The 24,881-nt window shown below is 41.9% G+C and overlaps 2 protein-coding genes across 14 annotated transcripts in view; both read right to left on the reverse strand.

Moving 5' to 3' along the window:
• Positions 1 to 1,579: 1,579 nt before the first annotated feature.
• Positions 1,580 to 12,913, reverse strand: MRPS10 (mitochondrial ribosomal protein S10). 7 transcript variants are annotated; one of them, XM_073339044.1, is made up of 8 exons: positions 12,655 to 12,913; positions 5,813 to 5,932; positions 5,559 to 5,623; positions 5,392 to 5,464; positions 4,204 to 4,343; positions 3,422 to 3,530; positions 2,505 to 2,594; positions 1,580 to 2,107 (listed from the first exon to the last, which is right to left on the reverse strand). In XM_073339044.1, the coding sequence occupies exons 2-8, from the start codon at positions 5,822 to 5,824 to the stop codon at positions 2,021 to 2,023; spliced, it is 576 nt and encodes a 191-aa protein (XP_073195145.1). In that variant the 5' UTR covers positions 5,825 to 5,932; positions 12,655 to 12,913; the 3' UTR covers positions 1,580 to 2,020. The 7 variants fall into 7 exon arrangements, with proteins under 7 accessions (XP_073195145.1, XP_073195141.1, XP_073195143.1 ...); XM_073339040.1 differs by having other exon boundaries at positions 12,503 to 12,778; XM_073339042.1 differs by lacking the exon at positions 12,655 to 12,913 and adding an exon at positions 12,467 to 12,504.
• Positions 12,914 to 13,912: 999 nt separating this feature from the next.
• Positions 13,913 to 24,881, reverse strand: part of TRERF1 (transcriptional regulating factor 1) — a 141,517-nt gene continuing 130,548 nt past the window's right edge. For all 7 annotated transcript variants that reach the window (XM_073339034.1, XM_073339029.1, XM_073339031.1 and 4 more), the window contains 5 exons: positions 24,761 to 24,849; positions 21,763 to 21,876; positions 20,775 to 20,975; positions 20,106 to 20,314; positions 13,913 to 18,580 (listed from right to left, as the gene is read on the reverse strand). In XM_073339034.1, coding sequence (XP_073195135.1) covers positions 18,259 to 18,580; positions 20,106 to 20,314; positions 20,775 to 20,975; positions 21,763 to 21,876; positions 24,761 to 24,849 — 935 coding nt within the window. In that variant the 3' untranslated portion in view covers positions 13,913 to 18,258. The remainder of the gene's footprint in view (positions 18,581 to 20,105; positions 20,315 to 20,774; positions 20,976 to 21,762; positions 21,877 to 24,760; positions 24,850 to 24,881) is intronic.

Here is a 24,881-nt window from a genome sequence, read left to right on the forward strand (position 1 = left end):
GAGCTGCTACAGCAGAACTTCCCCCAACTAGAGAGACCTGTCTCCCTCCCCTCAGAGCCGATTGCCTGTATTTAGCAGAGTGGTAGGGGTTGAAATAACTGTGTGCACCTTCCAATTGGAATCCGTGTTTCCCATCAGTCAGCTAGGAATGGAAGGAACATAGAGGGTACTCGAGGGCTAAAGTTATTGGGCTCTTTCTGTCTGACAGCTCTTTTTAAGAGGTCACATATAGAGAAGAAAAAAGACTATGCCCTGAAAGTTACATTACTTTCCTCTCCCACACAATGGCCAATGAGATCAGAGCCCTCCCCACCATACAATTAAGTAAGGTTTTCCTTCTCCCCAGCACACAGTGGGTTGTGACTGAAAGGAGCCCACTCATAAAGGAGTGTGTGTACACTGCACTCTAGTGACTGTAGGGGTCTAAAAGTCACCCTCCCTCCCACTTTAAAGCACAGCTCTGATGGTAGTCAGTCCCGCGTCCCTTTGCCACCACACACTCCACAGCAGTTCTTATGGCTCCTTCTGTTGCTGCACCCTAACAATCCAGGTCTCAGCTCCATTTCTGTAGGCCTGCTGAAGTGCAGAGTAAGTTATTTACCAGCTCTCTCTGGCTGTGGAAGAGAAGGGTATTAAACCAAGCCTGCATCGTAGGCTACTGTGCTAATCATTCACCCACTTCTTCAGGAAGCCCTCTCAATCTTCACAGAAGAAAAGAGAGGAAAAGGATGAGCTTCCACTTAGAACTGACTAGGCTGTAGTGCAAGAGCCTCATTTTCACAGCCCCCATAGAAAAAAGCCTTTTACACCTGTGATTAATATACTTGTGTTGAGACCAAGTTAATACCATTATAACATGTGTCATCATTTGACACTGTTAAAGATAATTTTACAAGTCCTTTTTCTTAGGCTTGGTCTACACTACAGACTTATGTCAGTGTAATTGTGGTGCTCAGAGGCATGGAAAATCCATGTCCGAGTGATGCAGTTATACCAACCAAACTCCCGCTGTAGACAGCACTATGTTGAAGGGAGAGCGTCTCCCGTCAACATAGCTACCACCTCAGACATGGAGTACCTACAGTGTCTGGAGAAGCTCATTACCAGGGGCAATGTCTCTCCTAAGCACTGCTGCAGTGTAGACAAGCCCTTATTGTACAAGCAGTGTAATTCTGGGAGAAATGCTGTATTCAGTTTTGTGATACAGGTATTTTGGGGGACCTGGCAAGTAGCTAGAGAGTTTGCTCTTTGCCATAGTCTCTCTAGGGTCCTTTCTTGATGCACAGTTGCTGCTTGATAACAGTGTTGGTGTCTGATCTGAGATCTCCTGTGTCGTGTTTGACAACACTGTTCAAAGGGTATACAGCATAAAAGTTTCACTAGAAAATATCCAGTCTGTTACTGATTTTGCCTCCCAGCAGAAACTGACCTGGCCTGTAAGTGCCCCAGGTGCTCAGCTGACTGGTAAATACTAAAACAAGTCCTGAAAGTTCTCGTCAATGTGCTTTTACTATCAAATTGCCAAGTATAACAAGAGAAGATAAATGTAACCTTTTTCAGGAGACTCCCCAGCAAAAAATATTTTAAATAAAATTTAATAGGTCACATAAGAGCTCTGAGATATGTGCTTCAAATAGCAACCTCAGTGACAGTAAATTCACAAGTCCTGTGGTGCTTATGCACAAATAAACCATTACTGTACATCATGATCTGTTCATGTAAATTTATCAAGTTTTGGCCTCACAGGACTTTGAAAAGAGAAAAACAGAGACAAAACATTTTCACAGCAGTCCAGTCTTTCTGCTAATTGGCTGGAGCTGGGATCCACACTCACTGATAATTAGTGTAGCAAATGACCTGTCTCATCATAATTTCTAAGTATTGTTTGTAAAATTAAGACAGGGTTTGAGGTTGGATAGAGAGTAACTCCTGTGAGAAGATGCTGTGTTTAAAATGTTAACAGGCACAGGATGAGCTTCCGTTGCTAACAGATGTGGAAGAGCTTTAGTACATGAAGAATTCATGACGTGCTTGCAGTTTCTTCTACTGAAGGTAGCTTGTCCCAAACTGGCTTCTGAATATGTTCTGGTAGTTTCTCTAATTTGGTCTAAAAACAAAGCAAATAATTACATCTACCAATCTGCACCTTAGATGTGACAATTCCCTCATTTAGAATACATTATTTTGCTGAATACATATTTACCCAAATCAAATTACAAATACCTATTCAGGTACACGAAAGGCCACCAAGTGGCAGAAGCCATTTTAAGAATAGTACAGCTTCCATCCCTTCTTCATCTTGTGCTTTCCACTGTTTGGATCCCTTGCTCCCTAGAGAACTCCCGTTCTCCCCAGCCCAGAGTCTCTGCACATTCCCCCCTGCACATTCCAGAAATTACACTTGCTATTAGTCCCAGCAGATATCATTTGTCATCTGATTAATTTTAAAACTAGACTCATCCCACAGCTCCTATTAGAAATTCAAGAAAGCAATTCAATTATACCTTTTTTATTTCCATGGCAACCCCTTCAGGTAAATTTCTTTGGATGTATTCCAAATAGACATCAGCTGTACTGCCAGTTAAATGTTTTAACTAAAACAACACAGAAAGTGTTTTAAAAATGAAAGTAGCCATATTTTCTGCTATTAGCATATCACTGTATAATGATATAGGCATACACTGATGGGAAAATTTCCTCAGAGTTAGAGAAGCTAGAGCACAGAGGTTCAACATTCCCTTCACGACAGGCAAAGAATTAGCATCATCTTTGCACTCTCACACTCACGCACAGTTAGCAGAAGGTACTCCCAGACTAGGGGTTTGCCTAACCTGTATTCTGCAACTGTAGAAACACATACAACCTTTGTTTACGTAGAGAGCCTCCTGGGATTAACTTGTAGTTTGATTAGTGCAGCCTATATTTAGAAAGGCTGCTCCTGGGTATTATATAACATCCTAGCATCCTAAACTAGGTCAGGGCCCTACTATGCTAGGCACAGTACCAACACTGACAATCTCTTCCCCTCAACACACAACACGGGTGGTGGCCAGTTATTTTTGTTTTTAAGAGGAAGGTAGTTATTTTTAAAGGCAACTGTGAGGTGGTTTATCTGCCATTTTGTTCTAATTTTTTAATATAAAAGATACAATATGGAAAATGGTGCGCTCAGAACCATACTTTTCAGTACTATTATTTTAATATAAGGTGCATGAAGTGCATCCAGTATAACAAGTATTCTCTTTAGTATCCACTGAGACAGGATTAGGAAATTCTGCATGCTGGGGTTAAATGTAAAATCAGTACACACATTTTTCAGGAATTTTAGTGAGTGTCAAACATTAAATGCTTGACAAAACTGCATTTTCTACATGTGAAGTTCTATTTCAGTTCTCTCCTTCCCGCAAATACACTTACTCACCTCCAAGCATCTATAATGTGTCCTCATTTCATACTGAACTCTGTGCTTCTTGAAAATGTGTATTGACTTCAGAAGGGTGAATCGTTCTATCTTCCTGGGAGGTTCATGTCTAACATGCACAATCATTTAAACACATTATTGCATATTTTAAATCACATTCATACCCCTTTTAGATCAACTAATGTTTTCAGTATCTACATAACAACCCACCAGGATTTAATGCCAGGATCCCTGCTTTAGTTGACATTTGCACAAGTGAATGAGGCAGCGTGAAAAGTACCAGTGTATTTTGGTATTGCAGCCACATTTTGTCTTAATAACTATTAAAAGACCCGAGGGGAGGGACGGGGGGGACAGGACCAATAAATTCAGCTAGGTTCTAATGATACCTGGGGGGATGCTTGCACTGTCAATGATACTGTCCTTACAGGAAGTTTGAAATGGTACTTTAAAAAAATACCCACAACCCTGGGCAAGATTCCCTTTTCTATCAACGTTTTGCTGTTTAACATAGTGCTGAGTGTGTAACAGCTGTTGCTATTGGCTGTATGGTCCTTGAACTATTATTGTATCCTACTGCTGACAAGGAAAATAATTAAAACAGCTTGTCAGGAAAATATCCCAATGGCTTCAAATTAGTTAAAAAATGCCATCACTGTACATCTTTCACTTCTGAAACACTTAGAGAAAGTAAATTCCATACCTCAAAAATCTACAACTATGAATGCTATAAGGGGTAGTGTTTTACAAGTAGCAGCTGAGAGCAGGTCACCTACACTTACACTTTTTCAATGGAGATGCCAAGTTCTTTAGCAGCAAGCACTGCAAAATATTCGTAACTGTCCAACACAGTTTTATCATGGCCTTTAACTAAAACCGATAATTTCCTGTATAATGTGTCCGGTTCATCTGAAATGGATACCTACATTTTGTAAGAAAAAGACAAGTTAGGTGATAGCTCTACACTACCCTTAGCTAACTAATACAATACACATTTATCTTGTACACCCTACTATCCTATATGGGGGAAAATACTATAGGCAGCTCAACCTAATTGTACTTTATGCATAGTTTTGTCAACCTGTGGCTAATTAGCCACTATTACCAATTCTGAAAAGGACGGCAGAGCTGTGCATGACTTAGGGTATAACTACACTTAAAACACTACAGCAAAGCCCATTGGCCTAGATTCTCCTATAGGTAGAGGTAATCCACCTCCCCAAGAGGCAGTACTTAGGTCTATGGAAGAACAGTGGAAGCTGTCTACACTGGGGGTTAGGTTGGCTTAATTATGCTGAACATACATAACTACACCCGTGAGTGACACAGTTAAATCAACTTAAATTTTCTAGCGTAGACCAGGCCTCTACATTTTCAGCATTCAGAAGCTATTATGGTAAAAGTTCTTGATCAGGAGGGTGAGGGCTCTTCAAGATGACTCGGGAAAAAAAATGTAGTAAGGCTTGCAATAGTTTAAGTTAAGAGCAGAGCTCAGAAACTTCTGAAGAGTTGCAGATTTTTCCTGAAAACCAATCTAATATTACTTTTTTTTTGGCACTGGAGAAGAGTCGCCTTCTCAGGCCTTGCACTGTCAGCAATTCTCTCTGTAGCTGATGAGAAATACACAGGACTCCCCCCACCAGGATAAGAAGAAACATAAGAAAATATTTAAGTAAAATGGGAATTAAAATTTCTCCTTTTAAAGTGTGTACCATACGTATTTTAAAATGAAAGGACTCTCCACAAGAATACGACATTTCTATTCTAAATGCAGATTGTAACCCTAGGACGTCATTGAAAAGGAGACCTCAATGAGTAATAATCCAACTCATATTATAAATATTCTTCTCCTAATGGGATTTTGCATAATTAAAAAATACTCACCTATGCTGAAATAAGTCTGAGTTTGTGTATTTGCTTTTGTTACTGAGAATGTATATAATAAGTAGAGGGTCTACTTAGTCACATACCAAAGAATTGTCCTTATGATGGTGTAAATCAGTGTGGAATCCTGAGAACTGAACCCACAACAAGTCCTTGTTTCTAGATGGGAGGAGGGAGGAAACACCACATTTAACATGATTACAAATTAAGAGCTCAGAGTTTTTCAGACTTCATTGTTAAATGTTATACTCACAGAAGAAAACGATATTGCTTTGGCGTAGCTCTGCTTGAGTAATTTACAGGAAAAGTCCCTGGTCCCTGTGAAAATAAGTTAAATCATCAGCTGGTGTCTTTCAAATTAAAGGTTATCAGCTTAATGTAGATTTGTTAAAAGCTAGTTATTGTTTTCTAGACTAATAAATATATAAATGTAAGTCTGGAGGTACAATGAAGAACTTCGTGTATGAAGGATTAAATGCATCTTTTTGAAGAAAGGCTCTATAGTACCTTGAAACCCATGCATGGTGTTGGTGCAGAGCAATGAGACACAGACTGGTTAGAGGAGTTTCGTTCTTGCTCCAAAGATGATGGCACAGAAGGGAGAGTAGACCCAGTTGTTTGGAATGGCTGCATTATGGGTATAAAAAGGCAGCAGCTGCTATTCCAGTGCATAGGCCTGAATAAACATCACTTTGATTCCTAAACAAAGTCCATTTACACCTAGGCTTTATAGTGAATGTTGCCCTCGTTGAACACATCAAAAAATGACTAGTTTAATTAATTTGTATGGTATCTTTCTAGAGGATTCAGAACTAAAGTAATATGGGAATTACCTTTAATCTGTGCAGAAATTCCACATTAAAGTTTGTGTGTTGGAAATGCAAATCTGACTAGCTCATACAGGAAAATTTTTTGGGTTAACAGTTACTTTACTTGTCAATACCTTACCATTACATGAATACAAAAATATAAGAACTCATTACCTACTATATATGCCCACGTACATAATCACCAGCAAATAAGAGGACTGAGGAAGAAACTAACTGATTACCAATGATACAAAATCATAATTATAAAGAATACCTGTGAGTTAGAACTCAATACAAAAATTGAAGGTTACTAATTTTATTAGCACAATAACGGACTCCAGCATGTGATGTCATTCCATTTCTGAATGCAGGATAGCAATACGTACAGTATTTCACAGTACAATTACAGTCTTTATAGTTTTGCTTTCATGTAATTTAGTAGACTTGCTAACTCTGCCCCTAGGACAGTTCATCCAAATTTGGCCACTTTATGTGTCTCTGAAAAATCAGAGTTTGCACATGCTCAGTAGAGATGTATTAGCATTTAGCAGGTAAATTATCAGGTAAGATTCTATCTCTAGTGAGCACTCTCCACCCCCCATAGCTCCTTTGGGGCAACCAGACTGAGCAGGCAACATCCCCAGAGTGACTGAGCCTGTTCCAGTCCAGGGATCCAGGAGCTGAGCAGGACTTGTCCAGCCATTGTTGCTCTCAGCACCCAGATGTTGGGCAGTGGAACTCACAGCAAGGAGACTCTCATCTATACTCTCAATGGTCCCCCTGCTAGCACCCAGGAGGAAAAGGATGATGCCTTACTGGAATTTAGGGGGAGAAGGGGAGGCACAGAGACAGGCTTCACAGGGGCAGCATAGGACAGGCAGGGAAAGAAGAGTCTGTAACTGCAAAAGCACACTCACTTCCAGAATCTGGAACAGAATCCAGGATTCCTGAGTCTAAATACTCCACTGCTGCCTCGCAAACAGCTGTGAAACCCACTGGCAAGTGTCATCTCCCTCTAGTGGATGATCCACACAGGAGAAAAGCCTGCTACTGCCACCAGTTACTTCATTAGCTCAAATGGTAGAGACCTGTGCTATGTATCTAAAAGTTCCAACCCTGCTATTGATATAAGCTAGGTCAATATGGTTCTGGCTTTTCTGTTTTGTTTTGTTTTGAAATAGGAAATAACATGCAAAAATCTATTTTAAAAGAAAGTTAATGTTCCAAAGTCAAGCACTCAAAAGGGAGGACATGCTAGAGTTAAGATTTTCCATGCAACTGTAACGTATCCCCTTGTGCATCTTGTCTGTAATTACATGATCACATGCTATTTTTCCCACAAGACCCCTAACTCATTCACCCCACACTAAATTGTGTTCAGGGAATGAATCAGGATTGTGCAGTGAATGAAGCTGTCGTCTGCAGGACCCATCTCATTTGCTGCAGAAGTTAGGAAGTGTGTAGTGAATGAGGAAGGACTGTAAGGAAGAGAAAGGAGGATTTTGAGGTTTAAGCAGTTAAATATCATCTTGGAGAACTGAATTGTATTTCCAGCTTCTGCCATGGAGTTCTTACGTAATGCTGACAAGTCACTTAAACCAACATATTCACAGGTGACTGCAAATTGTGTCCCTTATTTCAAAGTTCCCAACTTGAGACACATGGAGTCAGATTTGCAGAAGAGCTGAGCACTCACAAAGTCAATTAGAGCTGCAGTTGAATATATGAAATGCTATAAAAATGCTAACTACTCTGAGAAATCAAGTCTCCTGATTTTAGTGAACACCTGACAATTTTGGCTGCAACTTCTCTATGCCTTAGTTCATCACCTGTCCTACAATAGGGATAATGCCACCTCCCTAGCTTACAATATATTACTATATTTATATATTATAATGTTTTCTGGAAATGATAAAAAAATTGAATTTTTAAGAGGGATGTGATTAAGGAGAATGTAGTAACTTGGCAAAAAATAGGGAGATCATTCCATGAAGTGGTGGCATGAAAACAGCCCAGAGCAAGGTGCTAAAGTTCAATTGTATTCATGTTTGGCCGAGTATAGAGTTTATTGGGTTGTTTTAAGAAATTTGCACATCCTCTGAGGCTCTATAAAGGGAGAAATAAGTGTGTACACATATATATTTAATCACTATTTGTGTAAAGCACTTTGAACAAACAGTGGGGTTTGTCTTATTTCAGTCTAGTGAAGTATGAGTATTCGGTTTTGTGAAGACAAGTTAATTAACGTTTGTGAAGCACTCAGGTACTATTGCGATAAGCACCCCAGAAAAGCGCATGAATGGCATGCAGAAATATTGAATGGGACTGCACACTGAATGAGTATAAAAGATATATTGAATAGCCTTTAGTTACATCATCACATTTTTTTCTGCAGGACCCCTGGGCACTGAATGAGGCAGGGGTCCTGCAGAAAAAATTGTGATAATGTAACTAAAGACTATTATAATGCATATACACAAGGGGGCAAAATTAAGGTTGTATGGGAAACCTTAATTCCAACATTTTTTAACTTCTGACTCTGCAATCTTAATATAGGTGTTTGTATGTAAATATATATACATACACACGCTTATAATAGCACATGGTGAATATAACACACTAACTTTCATAACTACAGAATATTAAAGTAGCAGAATATGTTAAAATGAATGAGAAAGTTGATTGTCTATATAAAATGAATGAGAAGAGAAGATGTTTGATAATTAATGTCCTTTCCTCTCCTCCTCAAAATAAGAATGGGCATCTCAAGTTCACAACAGGTATTAAGTTTATACCTTGGTGCATCATTTATCCCTTTTAATTGACTGAATGGCAGATTTATATTCTTACATTCCATTTTTTGCAATTAATGTTTTTAAAATTTCATTCTGGACACAAACATTTGTAATTGATTCAGTGTTCAAAGTGATCTACTGTTTCATCAAGCTTTGTTTTTAAATCGTCAGTATGAGAAGTTATGCTCCTTTGTGTTACTAAACATTGTAGCCTTTTTAACTTTATTTAAATGCATAAAGCATTGTTCTGGCACACTTTTTTCTTTCTTGCACTGTGCTAATAATATGTACAGGGACAGTACAGAGTCATGTGATTCTGCTCAATAAAATTAACGGTAATCTGAAAATGTGTTACAAGTTGGACTGTAAGGTAAATTGGTGAATATATGTAGTGGGAGGGGCATTTAGCACATATTAAAATATAAGTTTTGTAATAGTTCCATTTATTCTACAATATAAATCAAATATTTTTAATTTCTTTCAAAAGCTGGCCATCCCACAAGGCTACAGACATTCTAACAAACTGCAGCACAATTTAATTCAAATTCCATATACAGGCTGACCCTCCTGGCTAAAAGAAAACTGGTCCTCTCCTAACAGTCATCCAAAAGAGCCTCAACTTTGTCCTTCCCCAATACGCACTTCAGGAAAAAAGCAAACCTTGGAGCTTGGAATGTTAAGAAGTGCAGACTGAGGAAGACAGCAAATTCCGAAGTAGAGGGACTTAATGGGGAACCCCAACTGGTAATTTACTCTCAAACTTGAGAGAGCTAGCTCAAGCACCACCTCTGACCTCAACTGTAGCAGAAATTACACAGTGAAAACAGCAGTCCCTCAAGTAGCCTAGTCCCAAATCTTTGTCACTTTCACTTCCACATCATAAGATTTCAAAATTCATTTCCTCAGTTAGGATCAGCAAGATACTTCCCACATCTCTTTGCTTCACCTACCAAGTAATCCGTAAGCCACAGTAACCATGCCAGGGCACAACTGGGAGATGGCTTTTGGGGGCCACTATATCAATGGCCATGAACAATAGATTCATAGATTACAAAATCCAACCAATTCATAGCTAAAGTTGTCTTTTAGAGAGAGTACACTTCCAGAAAGCAATCTGTGATAGACCCTGATAGATACTCTACAAGGCTGGACCACTGAAACAGGTCCTTTGCTCCACTGGGATAGATACAGCCCTAAATCAATAATCTTGGATAAAGAGTATATCTACCCTACTCCCCACCCCCCCACAAAAGTGTATTCTTAACTTGGATTAAAATAGCATAGAAGACACAGCAACTCTAATTTCAACTCCTCTGTAGCTTAGGTTAAAGCCTATAGGAGAGCCTTGGGTTGAACTCAAGCTGCTAACCCAAGTTAAGGACAACTTTTTTATATCCAAAGCTATAACCCTCAACTCCAGCCCAGATGCGGCCAGTGACATGAGTAGATCAGATGTTCCTATGATTGTCATGTAGCTACAAATTCCTGAGTCAATCCAAAGGAATCATCTGCATGGACATGAAAGTCAAACACAATTAGCCAAAGGGCAGAACCTGAGAAATTCAAGTAGGGCTTCCATAGCACAGCCAGCTACTCAGCAATATTAACTAAGCACAATCAAGGTCTCAGACTAACTTAGAATTAAACGTAAAAACAGGGGAAAGTCCCAAGACTGTCAACTCTTGGAGGCAGGGCTGCCTATTTGCTCTGCCTTTGTACAGCCCTGTTAGGCTGGGATCCTGGTCCAGGAACAGGGCTCCCAGGTGCTACCCAACCCCTCAAGGCGATGGGCTACGTGCAGCTCTCTAGGCCTGACACGCTGCAAACCAGTGTAGTGTGAAAAACGGCTATCTGATGTAATTTGCTACTAGTAGCAGTTACTGATATTAAACTGCTGCTATCTGCCCTAATCTGTTATTGGAACAGGGGTAGCAAATTGTAACTAGTAGCAGTTAGTGATATGTAAAGTTGTTCTTATTTGCTGACTTGTCCTAATTTGCTAAAACTTGACAGTGTTGTTGGATAGAAGCATAAAAGTCTTCAGCTTTCAAACGACCCTGCCTGGTGTACATAAGTATCAATTACCTCTTAACAGAGTGAGGTCATTTAAACATCACTTATTTTGCAGCTTCATTTACTGTGCTAACAAAACATAGCAAATGCAATACTAGAAACACAGATGTCATTGCTAAAACTACTAGCAACTACTTACACATATTTTCAATAAGTATTTGTTATTAAAATATAAATTAAATAGCACAACAACAAAGGTAAATGATGAAGCGCTCAGAATAATTCAGGGAATCCCAGCAGCAAGTAAGAAAAATTTGTGAACTGCTATGAGACTTTATGCAGTCATATAAACTGATAAGGGATTCTTTGTTTCTGAAGGGGTATATGTAAAATATTTCACCAAATCAAGTCTCCCTCAGCACCTCAGCAGGTTACATCAGACAGAGAGGAGCTGTGGTGACGAGGCCTTGGAATGCCTGTGCCATTAAGAACCCAGCCCTGGGAAGCCCATTCTAAGAGGCACTGTCCTGTGGAAGGCGAAATGAAAAAGCCCCTCTGCCCCTCCCAGTTTTGCAAACACTGGTGTCTCAGTCCACCGGGGTAACCGTCACTCCCTCTGCCCCAGTTTTACCCTCTGGCAGTGCCTCACCCCTGGGTTTAACCCCAGCTCGTATTCCTGTCCCTGATTTCGCCTTTCAGCCCCTATCCTAAACCTACCTCCAGCTGCTCGAACCCCCTGACTAGTGAATTTCCACCCCCTGCTCAGACTCAGACCATCCCCCTCTGATCTGCCCCCTTTGAACCCCTATAAAAAGCAGTCCGGGGAATTTGATGCCAAGTCAGGGCAGGGTGAAGGGCAGTGGCTTCAGCAGCGGTTACTGAGCATGCTCCCTACACCCTAAGTCGCAAAGAGGGACCCGGAGCAGTTTTCACACTACACCGGCTGTGGCCGCTCAGTTCTTGGCCCAGCTACCGCGGCACCCAGGGCGCCAGCCGAGGAGCCCCAGCCCCGCTGCGGGTACGAGCAGCTGAGCCGGAAGCCAAGCGGGGCTGTAACCCCGGCAGGGGCTGCGGACACCCACGCGCGGGGTGGGGGCAGGGCCCTGGCTCGTGTCCGGCAGCGCGCGAAGGGCGGCGGCGGCTGCTCCAGCCCGGGACCCGGCGAAGGAGCAGCCGAGGGCTCGGGTCAGGGGAGCGCAGGGGCGGCTGGACTCGGAGCAGGGAAGCCCTGGGGACAGATCGGAGCACCGCTCGGGTGCGCGCGCCCTGTCGCTGCGCCCCGCCCCGCCCCGCGCCCCCGGTACCTGGCAGCAGCACCGCCGCCACAGGCGCCTCACGCCTCCCCACGCCGCCATCTTGCCCACAGCCCCCCGGCAACTTCCGGCAGCCACCGCACCATAGAGCTACCCCGGAAGGATAGAGCGGCCCCACCCGCAACCAGCTACCATAGAGTTCGCCCTCCCGCCTGAAACTCGGCAGCCGCTCGCGTTGGAGCTGTAGCCGGTCGGCGCCGGAGGCGGAGCCAGACCCCACCACGCCGTTACCGTCCCCAAAGCCTCCGGCGGCGCCGACAGCCTCACCCCCGCCTGAGCACAGCGTCGGCTTCAGGCCCCACCCCGCTGGGCCCTGCAGCCGTCCCGGGGGCGGCCCCTCCCCTGGCGGAGCCCGAGCGGGAGGCGCAGCCCCTGCCTGCCGAAGGATGAGAGGCCCCCGGGCGGCTGCCCTGCCTTACACCCCATCGTCCCTCGGCCAGCCGCGAGCCAGGGACTCCCGTTGCCCGGGGGCGGGGCGGGGCGGGGGAGGGGAATGGGCTTCGGGCGCCATTTTCCAGCTCGCGCCTGCGCACTGCGTCTCGTGCTTGGCCCCCTCGGCACCAGAAGAGGCGCCCTTCGAACAGCTGCCAGCCACCAGCCCCTCCCCCACCCACCCCGCCTCCGGCGCGCTCCTGGGCGGCGCTGCCTGGGCGGCACCCAGCGGGGAGCGGGCGGCGGCCTGGGGCTGATCCCTACGGGTCCTTGAAATGCGAGTTAACGCTGCTCAGCAATCGGCTCCGCCCTGGCTGGAGCCGGGACAGGCTGAGCGCGGCGCGAAAGCGTCTCCCGCCCGCCGGCGTCTGTCCAGTGTCATCCCCGCCGTGGTGGGCTGGGGGCGACCCCCTTGCTCGTTCACAGCCTCGCTTATAATCGCTCTAGGCCGGCGCTGCTCTCAGGGGGTTTAGAGGCGGCCGTAGCCACGACTGCAAAACAAGGCGGAGCACGCAGGGACCGTGACAGACTTTGCAACAGCCAGCGCCACAGCGACCCTCTCGGTGCCCACCCAAGCTCCGGCGTGCGGCTGACTACAAACCTAAGAAAATCAAATCAAAAGTCAAAGGCCGCTATAAACCTTTCAGGGAAATGTAGCTGATTAGAACTCTGTGAAAAGCTTTTGAAACTCTGTTTGTTCAAAGTGCTTTACGCAAATAGTGTTTAAATAGATATGTACACACTTCTCTCTCCCTTTAGAGAGCCTCTGAGCACGTGCACATTTCTTAACCCCCCCCCCATAAATTCTGTCCTCAGCCAACCATGAATACAACTGAACTTTCCCACCGTGCTCTGGGCTGTTTTCATGCCACCACTTCATGGAATGACCTCTCTATTCTTTGCCAAATTACCACATCCCTCCTAAAAATTCAATTTTTCTATCATTGCCAGAAAAAAATAATATATAGTAATATATTAACAAGTACTACCTACCAATAATATATGGCTTCTGTATTTTTTGTACACCCAAAACTTACACCAGCGTCTAGGGGAGTTTCAGACACATAAGGAATGCAGTTTTAGGACCCTTGACAGGGAATTTTCAAGGGAGTAAGAAAGGAAGAAAGGGAAGCTCTTTCTGGATTTGGATTCTAGTTGTAGAACATTCCAAAATATCCAAGCAAGCATATATCAGCAGCAGAAACGTTAAGACAAGACTATACCAGATGAAGGAAAGGACAGAGAGTTATTCAGCTATTTATTTGACAGATATGTTTCCAAAACAAGATTAAATACACTATTGTTTGTTTTAGGGTTATGGCACCTCAGAAATTTAAAAGATGAAATAATCTTCTCTCTCTTTCTGAACATATTGATGTAATACTTTTTACTGTGACCAACTATGCCAAAAATGTTAACGCTGTATATGGGAAGGGGCGGGAGGAAAACAATACACTTTTTACTGGAATGATTTTGGAATCCTAGTTACCAGATATAGAATCACAGAATCTTAGAAATGTAGGTCTGGAAGGGACCATCAAGTCCAGCCATCTACACTGTGGAAGGACCAAGTAAACCTAGACCAGCCCTGACAGGTGCTTACCAATACGTTTTAAAAAACCTTTGATGGGGATACCCTAGTTCCAGAGCTTAATTACCCTCGAAGTTAGAAAGTTTTTCCTAATATCTAACCTAAATCTCCCCTGCTGCAGATTAAGCCCATTACTTTCTGTCCTACCTTCAGTGGACATGGAGAACAATTGATCACAGGCCTTTTTATAACAGCCCTTAATATTTTTTAAAGATTTATCAGGTCACCCTCCCCCCATAGTCTTCTTTTCTCAAGACTAAGCATGTCCAGTTTTTGTAACCTTTCCTCACAGGTCAGATTTTCTAAACCTTTTATCATTTTTTGTTCCTCTCCTCTGGACTCCCTCCCATTTGTCCACATCTTTCCTAAAGCGTGGGACACAGAAATGGACACAGTACTCCAGCTGAGGCCTCACCAGTGCCATATAGCAGAATTAAGGAATGCTCTTTGAAAAATCATCTATAAAGTAATTCTGTGTATTATTACATATATATAACTTTGTTGTCAACCCCCCAATTTTTAACAGATTAATTTATTTAAAAGAAATTTTCATCACGGTAGCAAAACCCAACAAACTACATTTTATCAAAAGTATAAAATTCACTAGAAAATACTGTCCTCTTTTTGGCAAACTGTTACATAAAACCCTTAGATTTACAAATACAACAATTACTTGTTACAAAAGAAACAGAACTGAATTGTCTATACATAGTGCTTTTTGATATGTACCAAGTATATGGAATCCAAACAAAAAACATCAGAAAAACCAAAACAAATATTAAATTGTGAAATTAAGCCATCCTAGTGCAAATCTGAATAAGTTACATCCTGAAATTAAATTGCATGCAAGTCAGATGCTAATAATATGAAGCTATATCTGGAAGAGATCACAAACTACATTAAATATGTAGTTTTTATTTCCATTGCTTTCCCACCCAAAAGTAAATATATATTTTTACACTGGAGCTCCTAAAATATTTACAAACCTTCTAATAAAATATATCAGTTAAATATATTTGAAAATAAGATGATTTTTTCCATAAAATATATTGATTTTCTATGTACAGACTTTACCAAAGAACTAAATCCAATAGTGAAGCCATCCCATAATACATAGTTTTGCATCAGCAACTATTAGCAAGAAAATAACTTTTCTGAAATAAAACTAAACCACATTTAGACACATGTAGGCAGAACAGCATCTGAGTAACATCAGACTGTGCAACATTTTAAGAATATGGAGTCAGTGTTTGAGGCTTAACTTATTTAATACTATTTCAGGAATCTACCTTCTTTCTTTAAACACAATCTCTTTGGTTATTTTCAACTAATTTTTATCATTTTCATGGGTGTAAAATTAAAAGTATGCCTGTTTCATCTTGAAGATCTAGGGAATAGTTATGTGGATTTAACACAGACATCTGGCTAACCTTTAGTTAGAAGGAACACACTTTTTTTTTTTTTTTTTAAATTGCTTCTGTGGGGGTCAAATCCAAAAATTTCTACAATATTTTTACTCAAATTCTTCTTCAGGCAAAACTCCCACTGACTGCAATGAAAGTTTTGCCCGAGTTCGGCAGGATTGTCCCTTCAAGACTCTCCATATGCAGACTCCTACCAACATACGAGGGGTGCCACTTCCACAGCATACTTCCACTTTCTCTCCAATTGTACTGAAGAAGTCCCCTCACAAAGGAGCCCTTAGGGTTCAAAGCTCCATAGGTTTGGAGGGGAGGGGAGGGGATGGGCTCTAGTCAAGTCTTTCCACCTTAAGCCCAGAAACTCCAATGCAAGTTACTGCATACAAAGTCCCTGATCCTGCAAATACTTAAATGTCTGTAGACTCCACTCACAAGAGTCTAAACTTCTGTGGACTGCCCAGAGTATAGGAGTCATGCTCCAGGGCGTGGCAGAGAGCCAACTAGAAGTGCAGGCACATAGGCCTTCTGTCAGATCTCCTGAGATTCACAGGCATAGTGGGTGGAACCATCTGTTGTTCCACAGAAAGAGGGGAAAGAAACTCCACCCACCAACAAAAGAATTCACAGGAAGCTTGCAACTTGAAAATGATGAGTGGTTTCAACTTACCTACAAGGGTCATTCTTGATTAGTAGAGCATTTGACTCTAAGTAAGAACTTGAGGATTTTGCCTTGTATGTTTGGCTTTGACACAAAAATGGTCTCTTTACTCAAGTAATAATCCTGTGTAGACATGGGTCCTGATTCTCACTGGCTTTGCATCTTTTGTAGTCATTTACACCTGTCTATGGTGAGTGAAGAAACACTATTTGACAGTATTCTACCCCCATTTTGTATTCATTTTGTACAAGGGGAAGACTGTGGAGAACCAGGCTCAACATCTTGCTTGATCTGGTTAAGACTACATTTTGTGACTCCTCAAATTGTCAGATATTGTGGCAAATGAATGAAATATTCTTATTGTAAAAAAAAAAAATTGAAGGAATGGGGAAGATCTGAAATGATTTACATACAAAAGTGTTATAAAATTTGCAGTATTGTTATCCTACGCAGGATTCACGAGAGCATCAGTGTTATCAGTGAAGCCTCTAAAACATTTACAGCATTTTATTTCAAGAAGAGCTCACAAACTGCTACTTAGTAATGAAAAGTCATGCACCCAAACACGGTCTAATTCTGCACGTGGTTTAGGTGCAACTCTAGGACTCCAGTACTGTGCATCTGTGGAGAATGTACCAAACCAAGGTCAATACAGATTAGGTTAGAGAGATCTTGTGTGCAGATCTTGAAGGGCGTGGGGGGGGGGGGGGGGGAGAGTTAATGTAAGCATTTTCCCAACTTAGCTGGATAAATGTCACACTGAATACATAAAAATCTGAGTTTGATGTAAAGGCAAGTGAATACTCAAAAACAGCACAAGAATATTTCAGGCCAGGAAGGATTAAAAAAAAGTATCTGTTTAAATTTCCAGAAGTGTTCTTTTGAAAGAGAGTAGATATACCACCAACATCCCTCCCCCGGTTCTGTCTTGGGGGAAAGAATGTCTCTTAGCATTTATTGTCTTCTGGAATATGCTTCTGCACTGCTCAATTGTACAAAACCTCTAAAACCTCTGGGATGGCTACTGAACAGTGTGATTTATTGTCACAATAGAAGGTATCTCCAATGCTGTCCAATTACAAAGGCACAGCTCCTAATCCAGTGTTCCAGTTAGAGGATGAGTTTTTGCCACACTTTAACTGAAGTAAACCACTATAGAATCATATTCAATTCTCAGACTGGGTCATTCATAAACCAGTGGATCTCTCTCTTTTGAATCCTATTAAAATGGAAGCTCTAAAATGTACAGTATAAACAATATCTTTTGCAAGCAGACTAACAGGTACAGGTTGAGCAGTGTTCTGTTGAATGGAGGCTAGTCACTCTTGTAATTATTTCATATTTAGTCAGATTTCTTTTTGTTCCAGATACAACAAGAATGCAAAACAGAAGAACACATCAAGTCAGCATCTCCAACAAATATGAGGTACTATCAGAAAAACACTACAAGGTCCATTGCAGGCAATTAATCCAGTCAGAAGTGCACAACAATAGCTCCTTCCTGGTAAATAGGACCAAAGTGAGATGTGTAAAATTAAACCGTCCAGGTTAGACTGAACTGAGAATAAGAAAATTCTGAAGAGTTAAAGATTAAAGTTCCTCCCATAGAAGGTTTGGAGGGAAATGGAAATAGAAACATGAATTTCTCTGTTATATTTGTGGTTTTGAATAATCTCAGTGAAGCAGAACCCAGATAAAACACCTTATAAGAATATTTGTGCCAATTATTTATTTTTCCCCAACAAACAAACTGATTAAAAAAATGGGTGGGAAGCATATCTTTTCCCTAGACCTGGATAAACGAATTACCATTTTTAAACAGGTAGTTTAAAATCAATGGGAAATAAACAGGTTGTCCAGGTTTCTTGACTGATACATTCAGGATGTTTTCAGTAGCTGTCTGCATGTGACAACTCTACATTTACAACTCTGCATCATCCTGAAGTAAATCTGCATCTTCTTCATCCAACAAGAGGTCAGCATCCATGACTTCAGTCTCTTCCATGACATCTCCTAACTCCTGAACAACATCATCTTCAAGGTCATCTACATGCTCAACCTGTTTAATCAAACTCAAATGATCCAGAGGGATCACACCATGTCCAACTGGCCCAGTAGTTCTTGCAATAGTGGCTGCCATTTCTGCTGCAACAGCAGCTTTCTGAGCCTTCTGCCTTTGCTGTTCTTCCTGTTGCCTGTGAGTCTTCATATGAGCATTGCGACTTTTGATTTTGAAAAACACCCTAAAATTTCAAGAAAAGAAAGAACATTTCAGAGGACATCCTATTGCCTCTATTGAAAAATACAATGATGTGCTTTGCTTTCTTGCCTTGAAAGAGATGATGGTGAAGAGAAATCTATGTACAACTTGGAGGATTTCAGGGAGCGATTATCAGGTTTCTGCAATCTAATAATAATATAGACAATTGTATGCTCTCTTCATTTAAACATTTATATGAACCCAATTGCTGCTGTTACTGAGTGCCTCACAACTGTCAATGCACTTATCCTCCAAACACCCCTATCAGGTAAGGGAGTGCTAATATCCCCATTTTACAGATGTGAAAACTGAGGCAGAGAGAGACTAAGGTGGGATTCACAAAGTATTTAGGCACCTAAATACCTCTGTAAATCCCACCCTAAGTGATTTGCTCAGTCACATAGGAAGATGAACTGAGCTATAGCTCACAAAAGCTTATTCTCAAATAAATTTGTTAGTCTCTAAGGTGCCACAAGTCCTCCTTTTCTTTTTGTGAATACAGACTAACATGGCTGCTACTCTGAAAGTTGTGGAATAGGAAACTGAATCCAAGTTCTGGGAGTCCCCGGCTAGTGCCCTAACTGCTGGAGCCCCCTTCCTCCCTATCTTTTGGAAGGGTTAATTTATGCTTTTTAGCTACCCCTTCCTAGGATATCACATCAATCTACTGCAGCACTGCCAACTCCCAACACATAACAATCATCAGTCAGGTTTCCCAAAATCATGGTTGACTTTTGCTGAAGGGAAGAGTTCTGTGAAGACTGCCACAGAATACAGAATTGAAATCCTAACGTTTCAAAACCCAGCTACTTAGAGTAGAGACCTTGACACTATTAAACTGCTCAGCTAGTTTATCCTGGAATAGCATCAGACTTCGCAATTTTGAAAACAGTATCTGCACCCAAAATGTCTGCTTTACGTGACACTTTCATGAAAGTGGCTTTTAAGACTTCAACCCTTGTGAGCAGGAACAGACGTAGCCAGGTCACTTGATGTGGCTGTATTGATTTTATGTATTACATTTTCAACACTTCAGATGTCCAGAATACCACATCAGCTGAACAGAAACTATATCAGTTGAGCCAACTGAGTGTTTTACGCCTCCTGGAAACAAAATCCAAATGAGGAGACTTTGATATCATCAACAAAAATGCTAGGGTTATCTGCCTCCCTCTGCTGGAACCAGGAAGTATAACTCTTGCATAGCAACTACCAAGAAATTGAAAGAGAGACTGAATGCAGTAGGCAAACTGTCCCAAACTCTCAAATGATATCCAAAGCAGTTTCTCAAAACAGATTTGGGTAGGTGGCTTGTGGGCGCATTCCAATGGTTTTTTTTTTTGGTGGATGGAGGAAGGAAAATGTCACAACACGTCAAAGGAAACTAAAACTCCTTTGAGGCAACCATGGGAAAATAAATAATTACTAGAAACTTGTTGAAGTTCTATTTCTTTGGAACATGAGCAGATAAACTTTCTGTACTACTACAGACAGATATAGTCCCTTACTTGCCACACTCTTTACAAGGAAAAATTGTCGTTGGGTCGGTCTCGCCACTTGTTGTGCTGTGGGCAGGGGAGCTCTTGACGGAGCAGTATCCACTCTGCGTGCCAGATTTTTGCTTTGTACCTGGAACAGCGCATCGTGGTTTTGTCACCTGGTTTGTACCACCATGAATTCGAGCATGGCCATTTAGTGCTTGTCTGGAGCTGAACACCTGAGGGGAAAAAAAAATTCCATTAGACCAGCAACTCAGAAAGAGAAATACATTTAATTTACATTATATTGCTAGAGAGACAACTGCACTGGTTAATAATATAAAAAACACATTTAGCCAATTCTGTTCTCAATTATACCTGGTTGAAGTTAAAGATTTACTCATTATAGAAACAGAAATGGACCATAATGAGTGGAATTCCCAGTTATTTCATTATATTATCCTTCTAATATACAAAAATACCCAGATCTTATATGGAGCTTTTCAACCATACATCTCACAGTACTTTACAAAGGGGCTAAGTATTTTATCCCTATTTTATAGATGGGAAGTCTAAGAGACAGAGAGGTGAAATGACTTGCCCAGCAAATCAGTGGCAAGGCCAAAAACAGAACCCTAGTCTCTTGAGTCCACCACAATACTGCTCCCCTTATGCTTTAAAGATATCAAATACACCTACAGCACCACAGTTTGGCATTTCACAGATAAAAGAGGCTGCAGAAAACGTGAGACTTTGAAGGGGCGGCAAGTCTACGGGTGCACCAAGAGCTATAGGTGGTGGTTCAGGAGACTTCTGCATTTCACTTTCCTCTTCTTTTACATATTTTCTTTCTTCTTCCATCTCCTCCTCATCCTCTAAATCTTCCTCTTCCCCACTTGTCTGAAATTAAAATTAAATTTAAGAAAAACTAAAAATTTGATCCAAAAATAAAAGAAAGGCATAAAACTAGCGACAGTTCTGAAACACAGCATCAGTCTCTTCCTTCAGGGTTCTTGGTTTAACATTTTTATTTGTCCCACAATGGAGGACTTTTCATGTCTTATTCATAACAAAATGATCATCTATCCATAGCTGCACAGAGTTCTGTAATATGACACAAAACTGTCCTCATCTTTATTATAAAGCTGTGGTGTCTACATATCCCAGCATGCAATGCTTCGTATTGATCTGGGTGGCAATATATAACATGCACACACACATGCACGCAAGCAAAATTACCTGCTAAAAACAGAGTCTACTTTAAGAATGCTCAAATAACTGTGGCATTGAACTCGCATGCAAACTCAGACTTTCTTGCCAGTGTAGGAAAATTACTTTTCCAAAGACATAGGCTAATCATCTATAGTAGTAACTATCCAACTTTTCATATGTATAGAATTGCTACTGTAATTCTCAGTATATCCACATACACACATGTATGTATCTAGAAAAGCGTGCACATATTTTTCGGTTACAGTATTACCAGCAGCAGAAGCATACAAAGGACATACATGTGTCGTATATCAAATTCTGATCTAAGTGGTAGAAATGCTTGTACCGTGAATACATTTCAGTTTTCACCACTAGAAAGATGAATGAAACTGCACTGCATGCCCCGCCCTCTTCCACACATGCACACACTGAATTTTTGTAGGGGTTAGTTTTATGTTGATTTTTTAAAGCTCACCAGGCAGTCATCTCTTATTTCTGCTAGACGTGTTCTGTGTTTCCGTCCCAGATGCATGATTTTCTTCCAGGTATAGTAGTATTCCACACACTGTGCAACTGTCTTAGACTTAACCTATAGTGTCAAGCGACAATACAAATATTCCAACAACAAAATGTTAAAAAGGCTGTTTTGTTTTTACTTGTCTATGAAAAACAAAAATAATAAAGATAACAGACTCAATTTCTGACAGCCCCATCTTTTTTCATTTCTGCAGTCCAAGATAAAACTACAAATCTGAGTTTCAATGTAGTTGCTTTGTGAACATTCCTGTAAGATATTCCCAGACAAAAAAACCCACTATGGTGTTTAGAAACCTGCAAATCCATGGGTATCCACTTTATATCTGTGGGCCATTTTTGTGGATAGCAGCTCGAATGCGGATACAAATTTTGTATGTGCACAGGGGTATGGAGTGCAGCACAGACTCACCAGAACAGGGGGAGGGACCTAGGCTCCCAGCTGCCAGCATGGCTCTCCCCGACTCAGCTCCAGCCAGGGCTCGAAGCTGCATCCCGGCCATAAGAGCCAGGCGGGCTGCTGTGGGGAGCCGCGGTGGACTCTCTACCTGCCCTGGACAGGGAGCTGAGCAGCCCCCGCAGCCCATGACCCTGCCCCCCAGGCTCCCCACCCAGGGCAGGCAGAGGGTCTGCGCTGTGGCTCCTCACAGCTGCCCGCCCGGCTCTTACGGTGGCTGGTCTGAGGATTTGAGGCACACGTACCCCGCCCCTGCTGGAGCTGGGTTGGGGAGAGCCGCGCTGGCAACTGTGAGGATCCAGCCCAGAGCCGCAGACCCTCCACCTGCCTTCAGCTGGGTGGGGAGCGTGGGGACACGACTGGGCTATGCTCTCAGCCCGCCCCCAACTATGGGCAGGTGGAGGGTCTGCTGGGGCTCCCCAGGGCTGCCTGGGCTCCACGCTGGCCTGGCCGAGGGTGGTGTGAGTGTGGGGGAGGGGCATGGAAGAAGAGGGGAAAGGGAGAGGATATGTTATGTTGGATCATATTAAAAAAGTTCTGTATTAAAATCACAAATGAGTTTGATTCCCCATAGTTTAAATTCCAGGGTATTACTAATTAAGAGGTCTCTTGGGTTTTGGTCTCTTGTTTTTACTGTTTCTCTCCCTTTCTGTGTGAAACTTGCAAGCTGCTAATTGTGTTAGTACATTGGAAGACAGAGTCTGTTCTCAAAGCAATACTTTGTAACAACTGCTCACATAGAGACTCAAAGCGATACTTTGTAACAACAGAAACAGCACACAGAGACTCTCCGCCCTTTTGTTGTATTTATCTCGCTTTGTTAACAAGTGTGATTAAAATAGAGATAAAGGATGTATGTGGATGGATGCTTGGTGTGGATAATAAATGAATGATCAGGGAGGTGCCAGCCTAAGAATCCAGTGTCCAACGGCCGAAGAAGGCGTCAAGTGGAAACAACCAGAGGACCCCTGGAGGGCAGACTGGAATCCACCCAACAGCCTCAAGAACAAGATAGCATCTGGCAGCACGGAGCCATCAGGAACGTGCCATCTGCTGATTGATTCAGCAACAGCAGGATGAAGCAATTCCCATAGACTGGCATAGGAATAAATTCCTATAAAAAGGACTCTAGAAAGTGAGAACTTTGGGGTCTGATTCTGCAAACCAACTTCCAGGAGCATCAGATGAGCATCTGACAAGGCCCTGCTCCCTCCTCGTGTCCAGGCCACCTGGCCAGCACTTGGCACGAGCAACTATAAGGCTGGTAACTATGATAACAACCTTGCAGAACCTGTGTGTGTGTGTGTGTGTATGAATGAATGTGTGAATAAATATGAAACTGAATGGAATGTTACAGCTATAACTAACTGCTTACTATGCTTCTTTCTGTATTCGCAATAAATGTGGCATTTTGCCTTTTCCCCTTTAATAAGATCCTGCTGGTTTTTATTTTACTGGTATAACAGGTAGACAATTTTTGTATCCACATCTGATCCGCACATTTTTCTATCCGCACAGGGCTCTATCAGTGTTGACTGATGGTACACAGCAGTAACTGACGGGGTAAAAATCCTCAGAAGAATATTGTGGTTGTGTAACCACAATACACAACAATTCCTCTATACAAAACAACCATTAAAAAGCCACGAAACCTGCATTAAAGTTTAACTTACACAAACCCAAACATTTTGAGTATGGAAAATGACAATTGAGATACCTCAGCTCTGCCCCCAGAGAGATGCCAGCTTCCCATCTTTCCTTCTTTGGGGGTGGAATACCAAAAACATGCCCCAGAAAAATACTGCCTTTATTATCTCTCTGATACTAAGTGGGGTGTTTCACCACCTCAATGTCACATGAAACTTGTATAATCGTCTGACACACAATCACAGGTCCAATCTAAGGTGCCAAGAGCTCTCTCCACACCTTGAAGTATCAGCCCCCTCAGACCCAGTCTAGCCCCCAATGGACTAAAATTCGATGAGGCTGGAAAGGTATTTTTTGATAGCCCAATGAAAATCCTTTGAGTTATGCCTGAGTTTTCTTTCTTTCTTTCTCCTCCCACACCCTCAGGTGTGTAGGGTGTCAACCAGTTTCTGCCATTTATTTTTGTCTTGTGCTGGTCTGTTCAGGCTTTGGAGAGTTACGTGGACAGATTTGGGTTTTAAAAACACACTTTGAGAATGCACACTAGAGTTTATTGTTACTTTAAAAAGTAACTAAATTTCTAACCTTCTATTGGTGCAGCACATGCATGCATATATAGACATACACCCACACTATATACACACACACACACACACACACTATATATATATATATATTTCATTATGCAATCTCTTTAACTTCCATTGGTTCTGTGATTGCAGTGAGTCAGTCTATCACTGAGGGGTGAAGAGCAGGAGGACAGATTCAAACTGAATGTGGCAAATAAAGAACAAAAGATTATAAATGGCAAACACCAAAACAGAAGCCTCCTTACCATTTTCTGTACAAAAATAAAATCTTTGCTGTAAGTGGATAATGCTTTGTTAAACAGCCTTCTTTCTAGAGGTGTCCACATGTCAGATCCTAAAACAAATGAAATAATTATAAACAACTTG

The sequence above is a fragment of the Lepidochelys kempii genome, chromosome 3, assembly GCF_965140265.1.
Source record: "Lepidochelys kempii isolate rLepKem1 chromosome 3, rLepKem1.hap2, whole genome shotgun sequence".
NCBI lineage: Eukaryota > Metazoa > Chordata > Testudines > Cheloniidae > Lepidochelys > Lepidochelys kempii.

What these genes read in the sequence shown, in the direction of transcription:
- MRPS10 (XM_073339037.1), bottom strand. Translation starts at nt 12,277, where the DNA reads ATGGCGGCGTGGGGAGGCGTGAGGCGCCTGTGGCGGCGGTGCTGCTGC. An exon ending in AAGCAATATCGTTTTCTTCT is followed by an intron (nt 5,465 to 5,558) that starts GTGAGTATAACA and finishes CCTCCCATCTAG; the next exon opens with AAACAAGGACTTGTTGTGGG. An exon ending in GGCATCTCCATTGAAAAAGT is followed by an intron (nt 3,531 to 4,203) that starts GTAAGTGTAGGT and finishes TGTGCATGTTAG; the next exon opens with ACATGAACCTCCCAGGAAGA.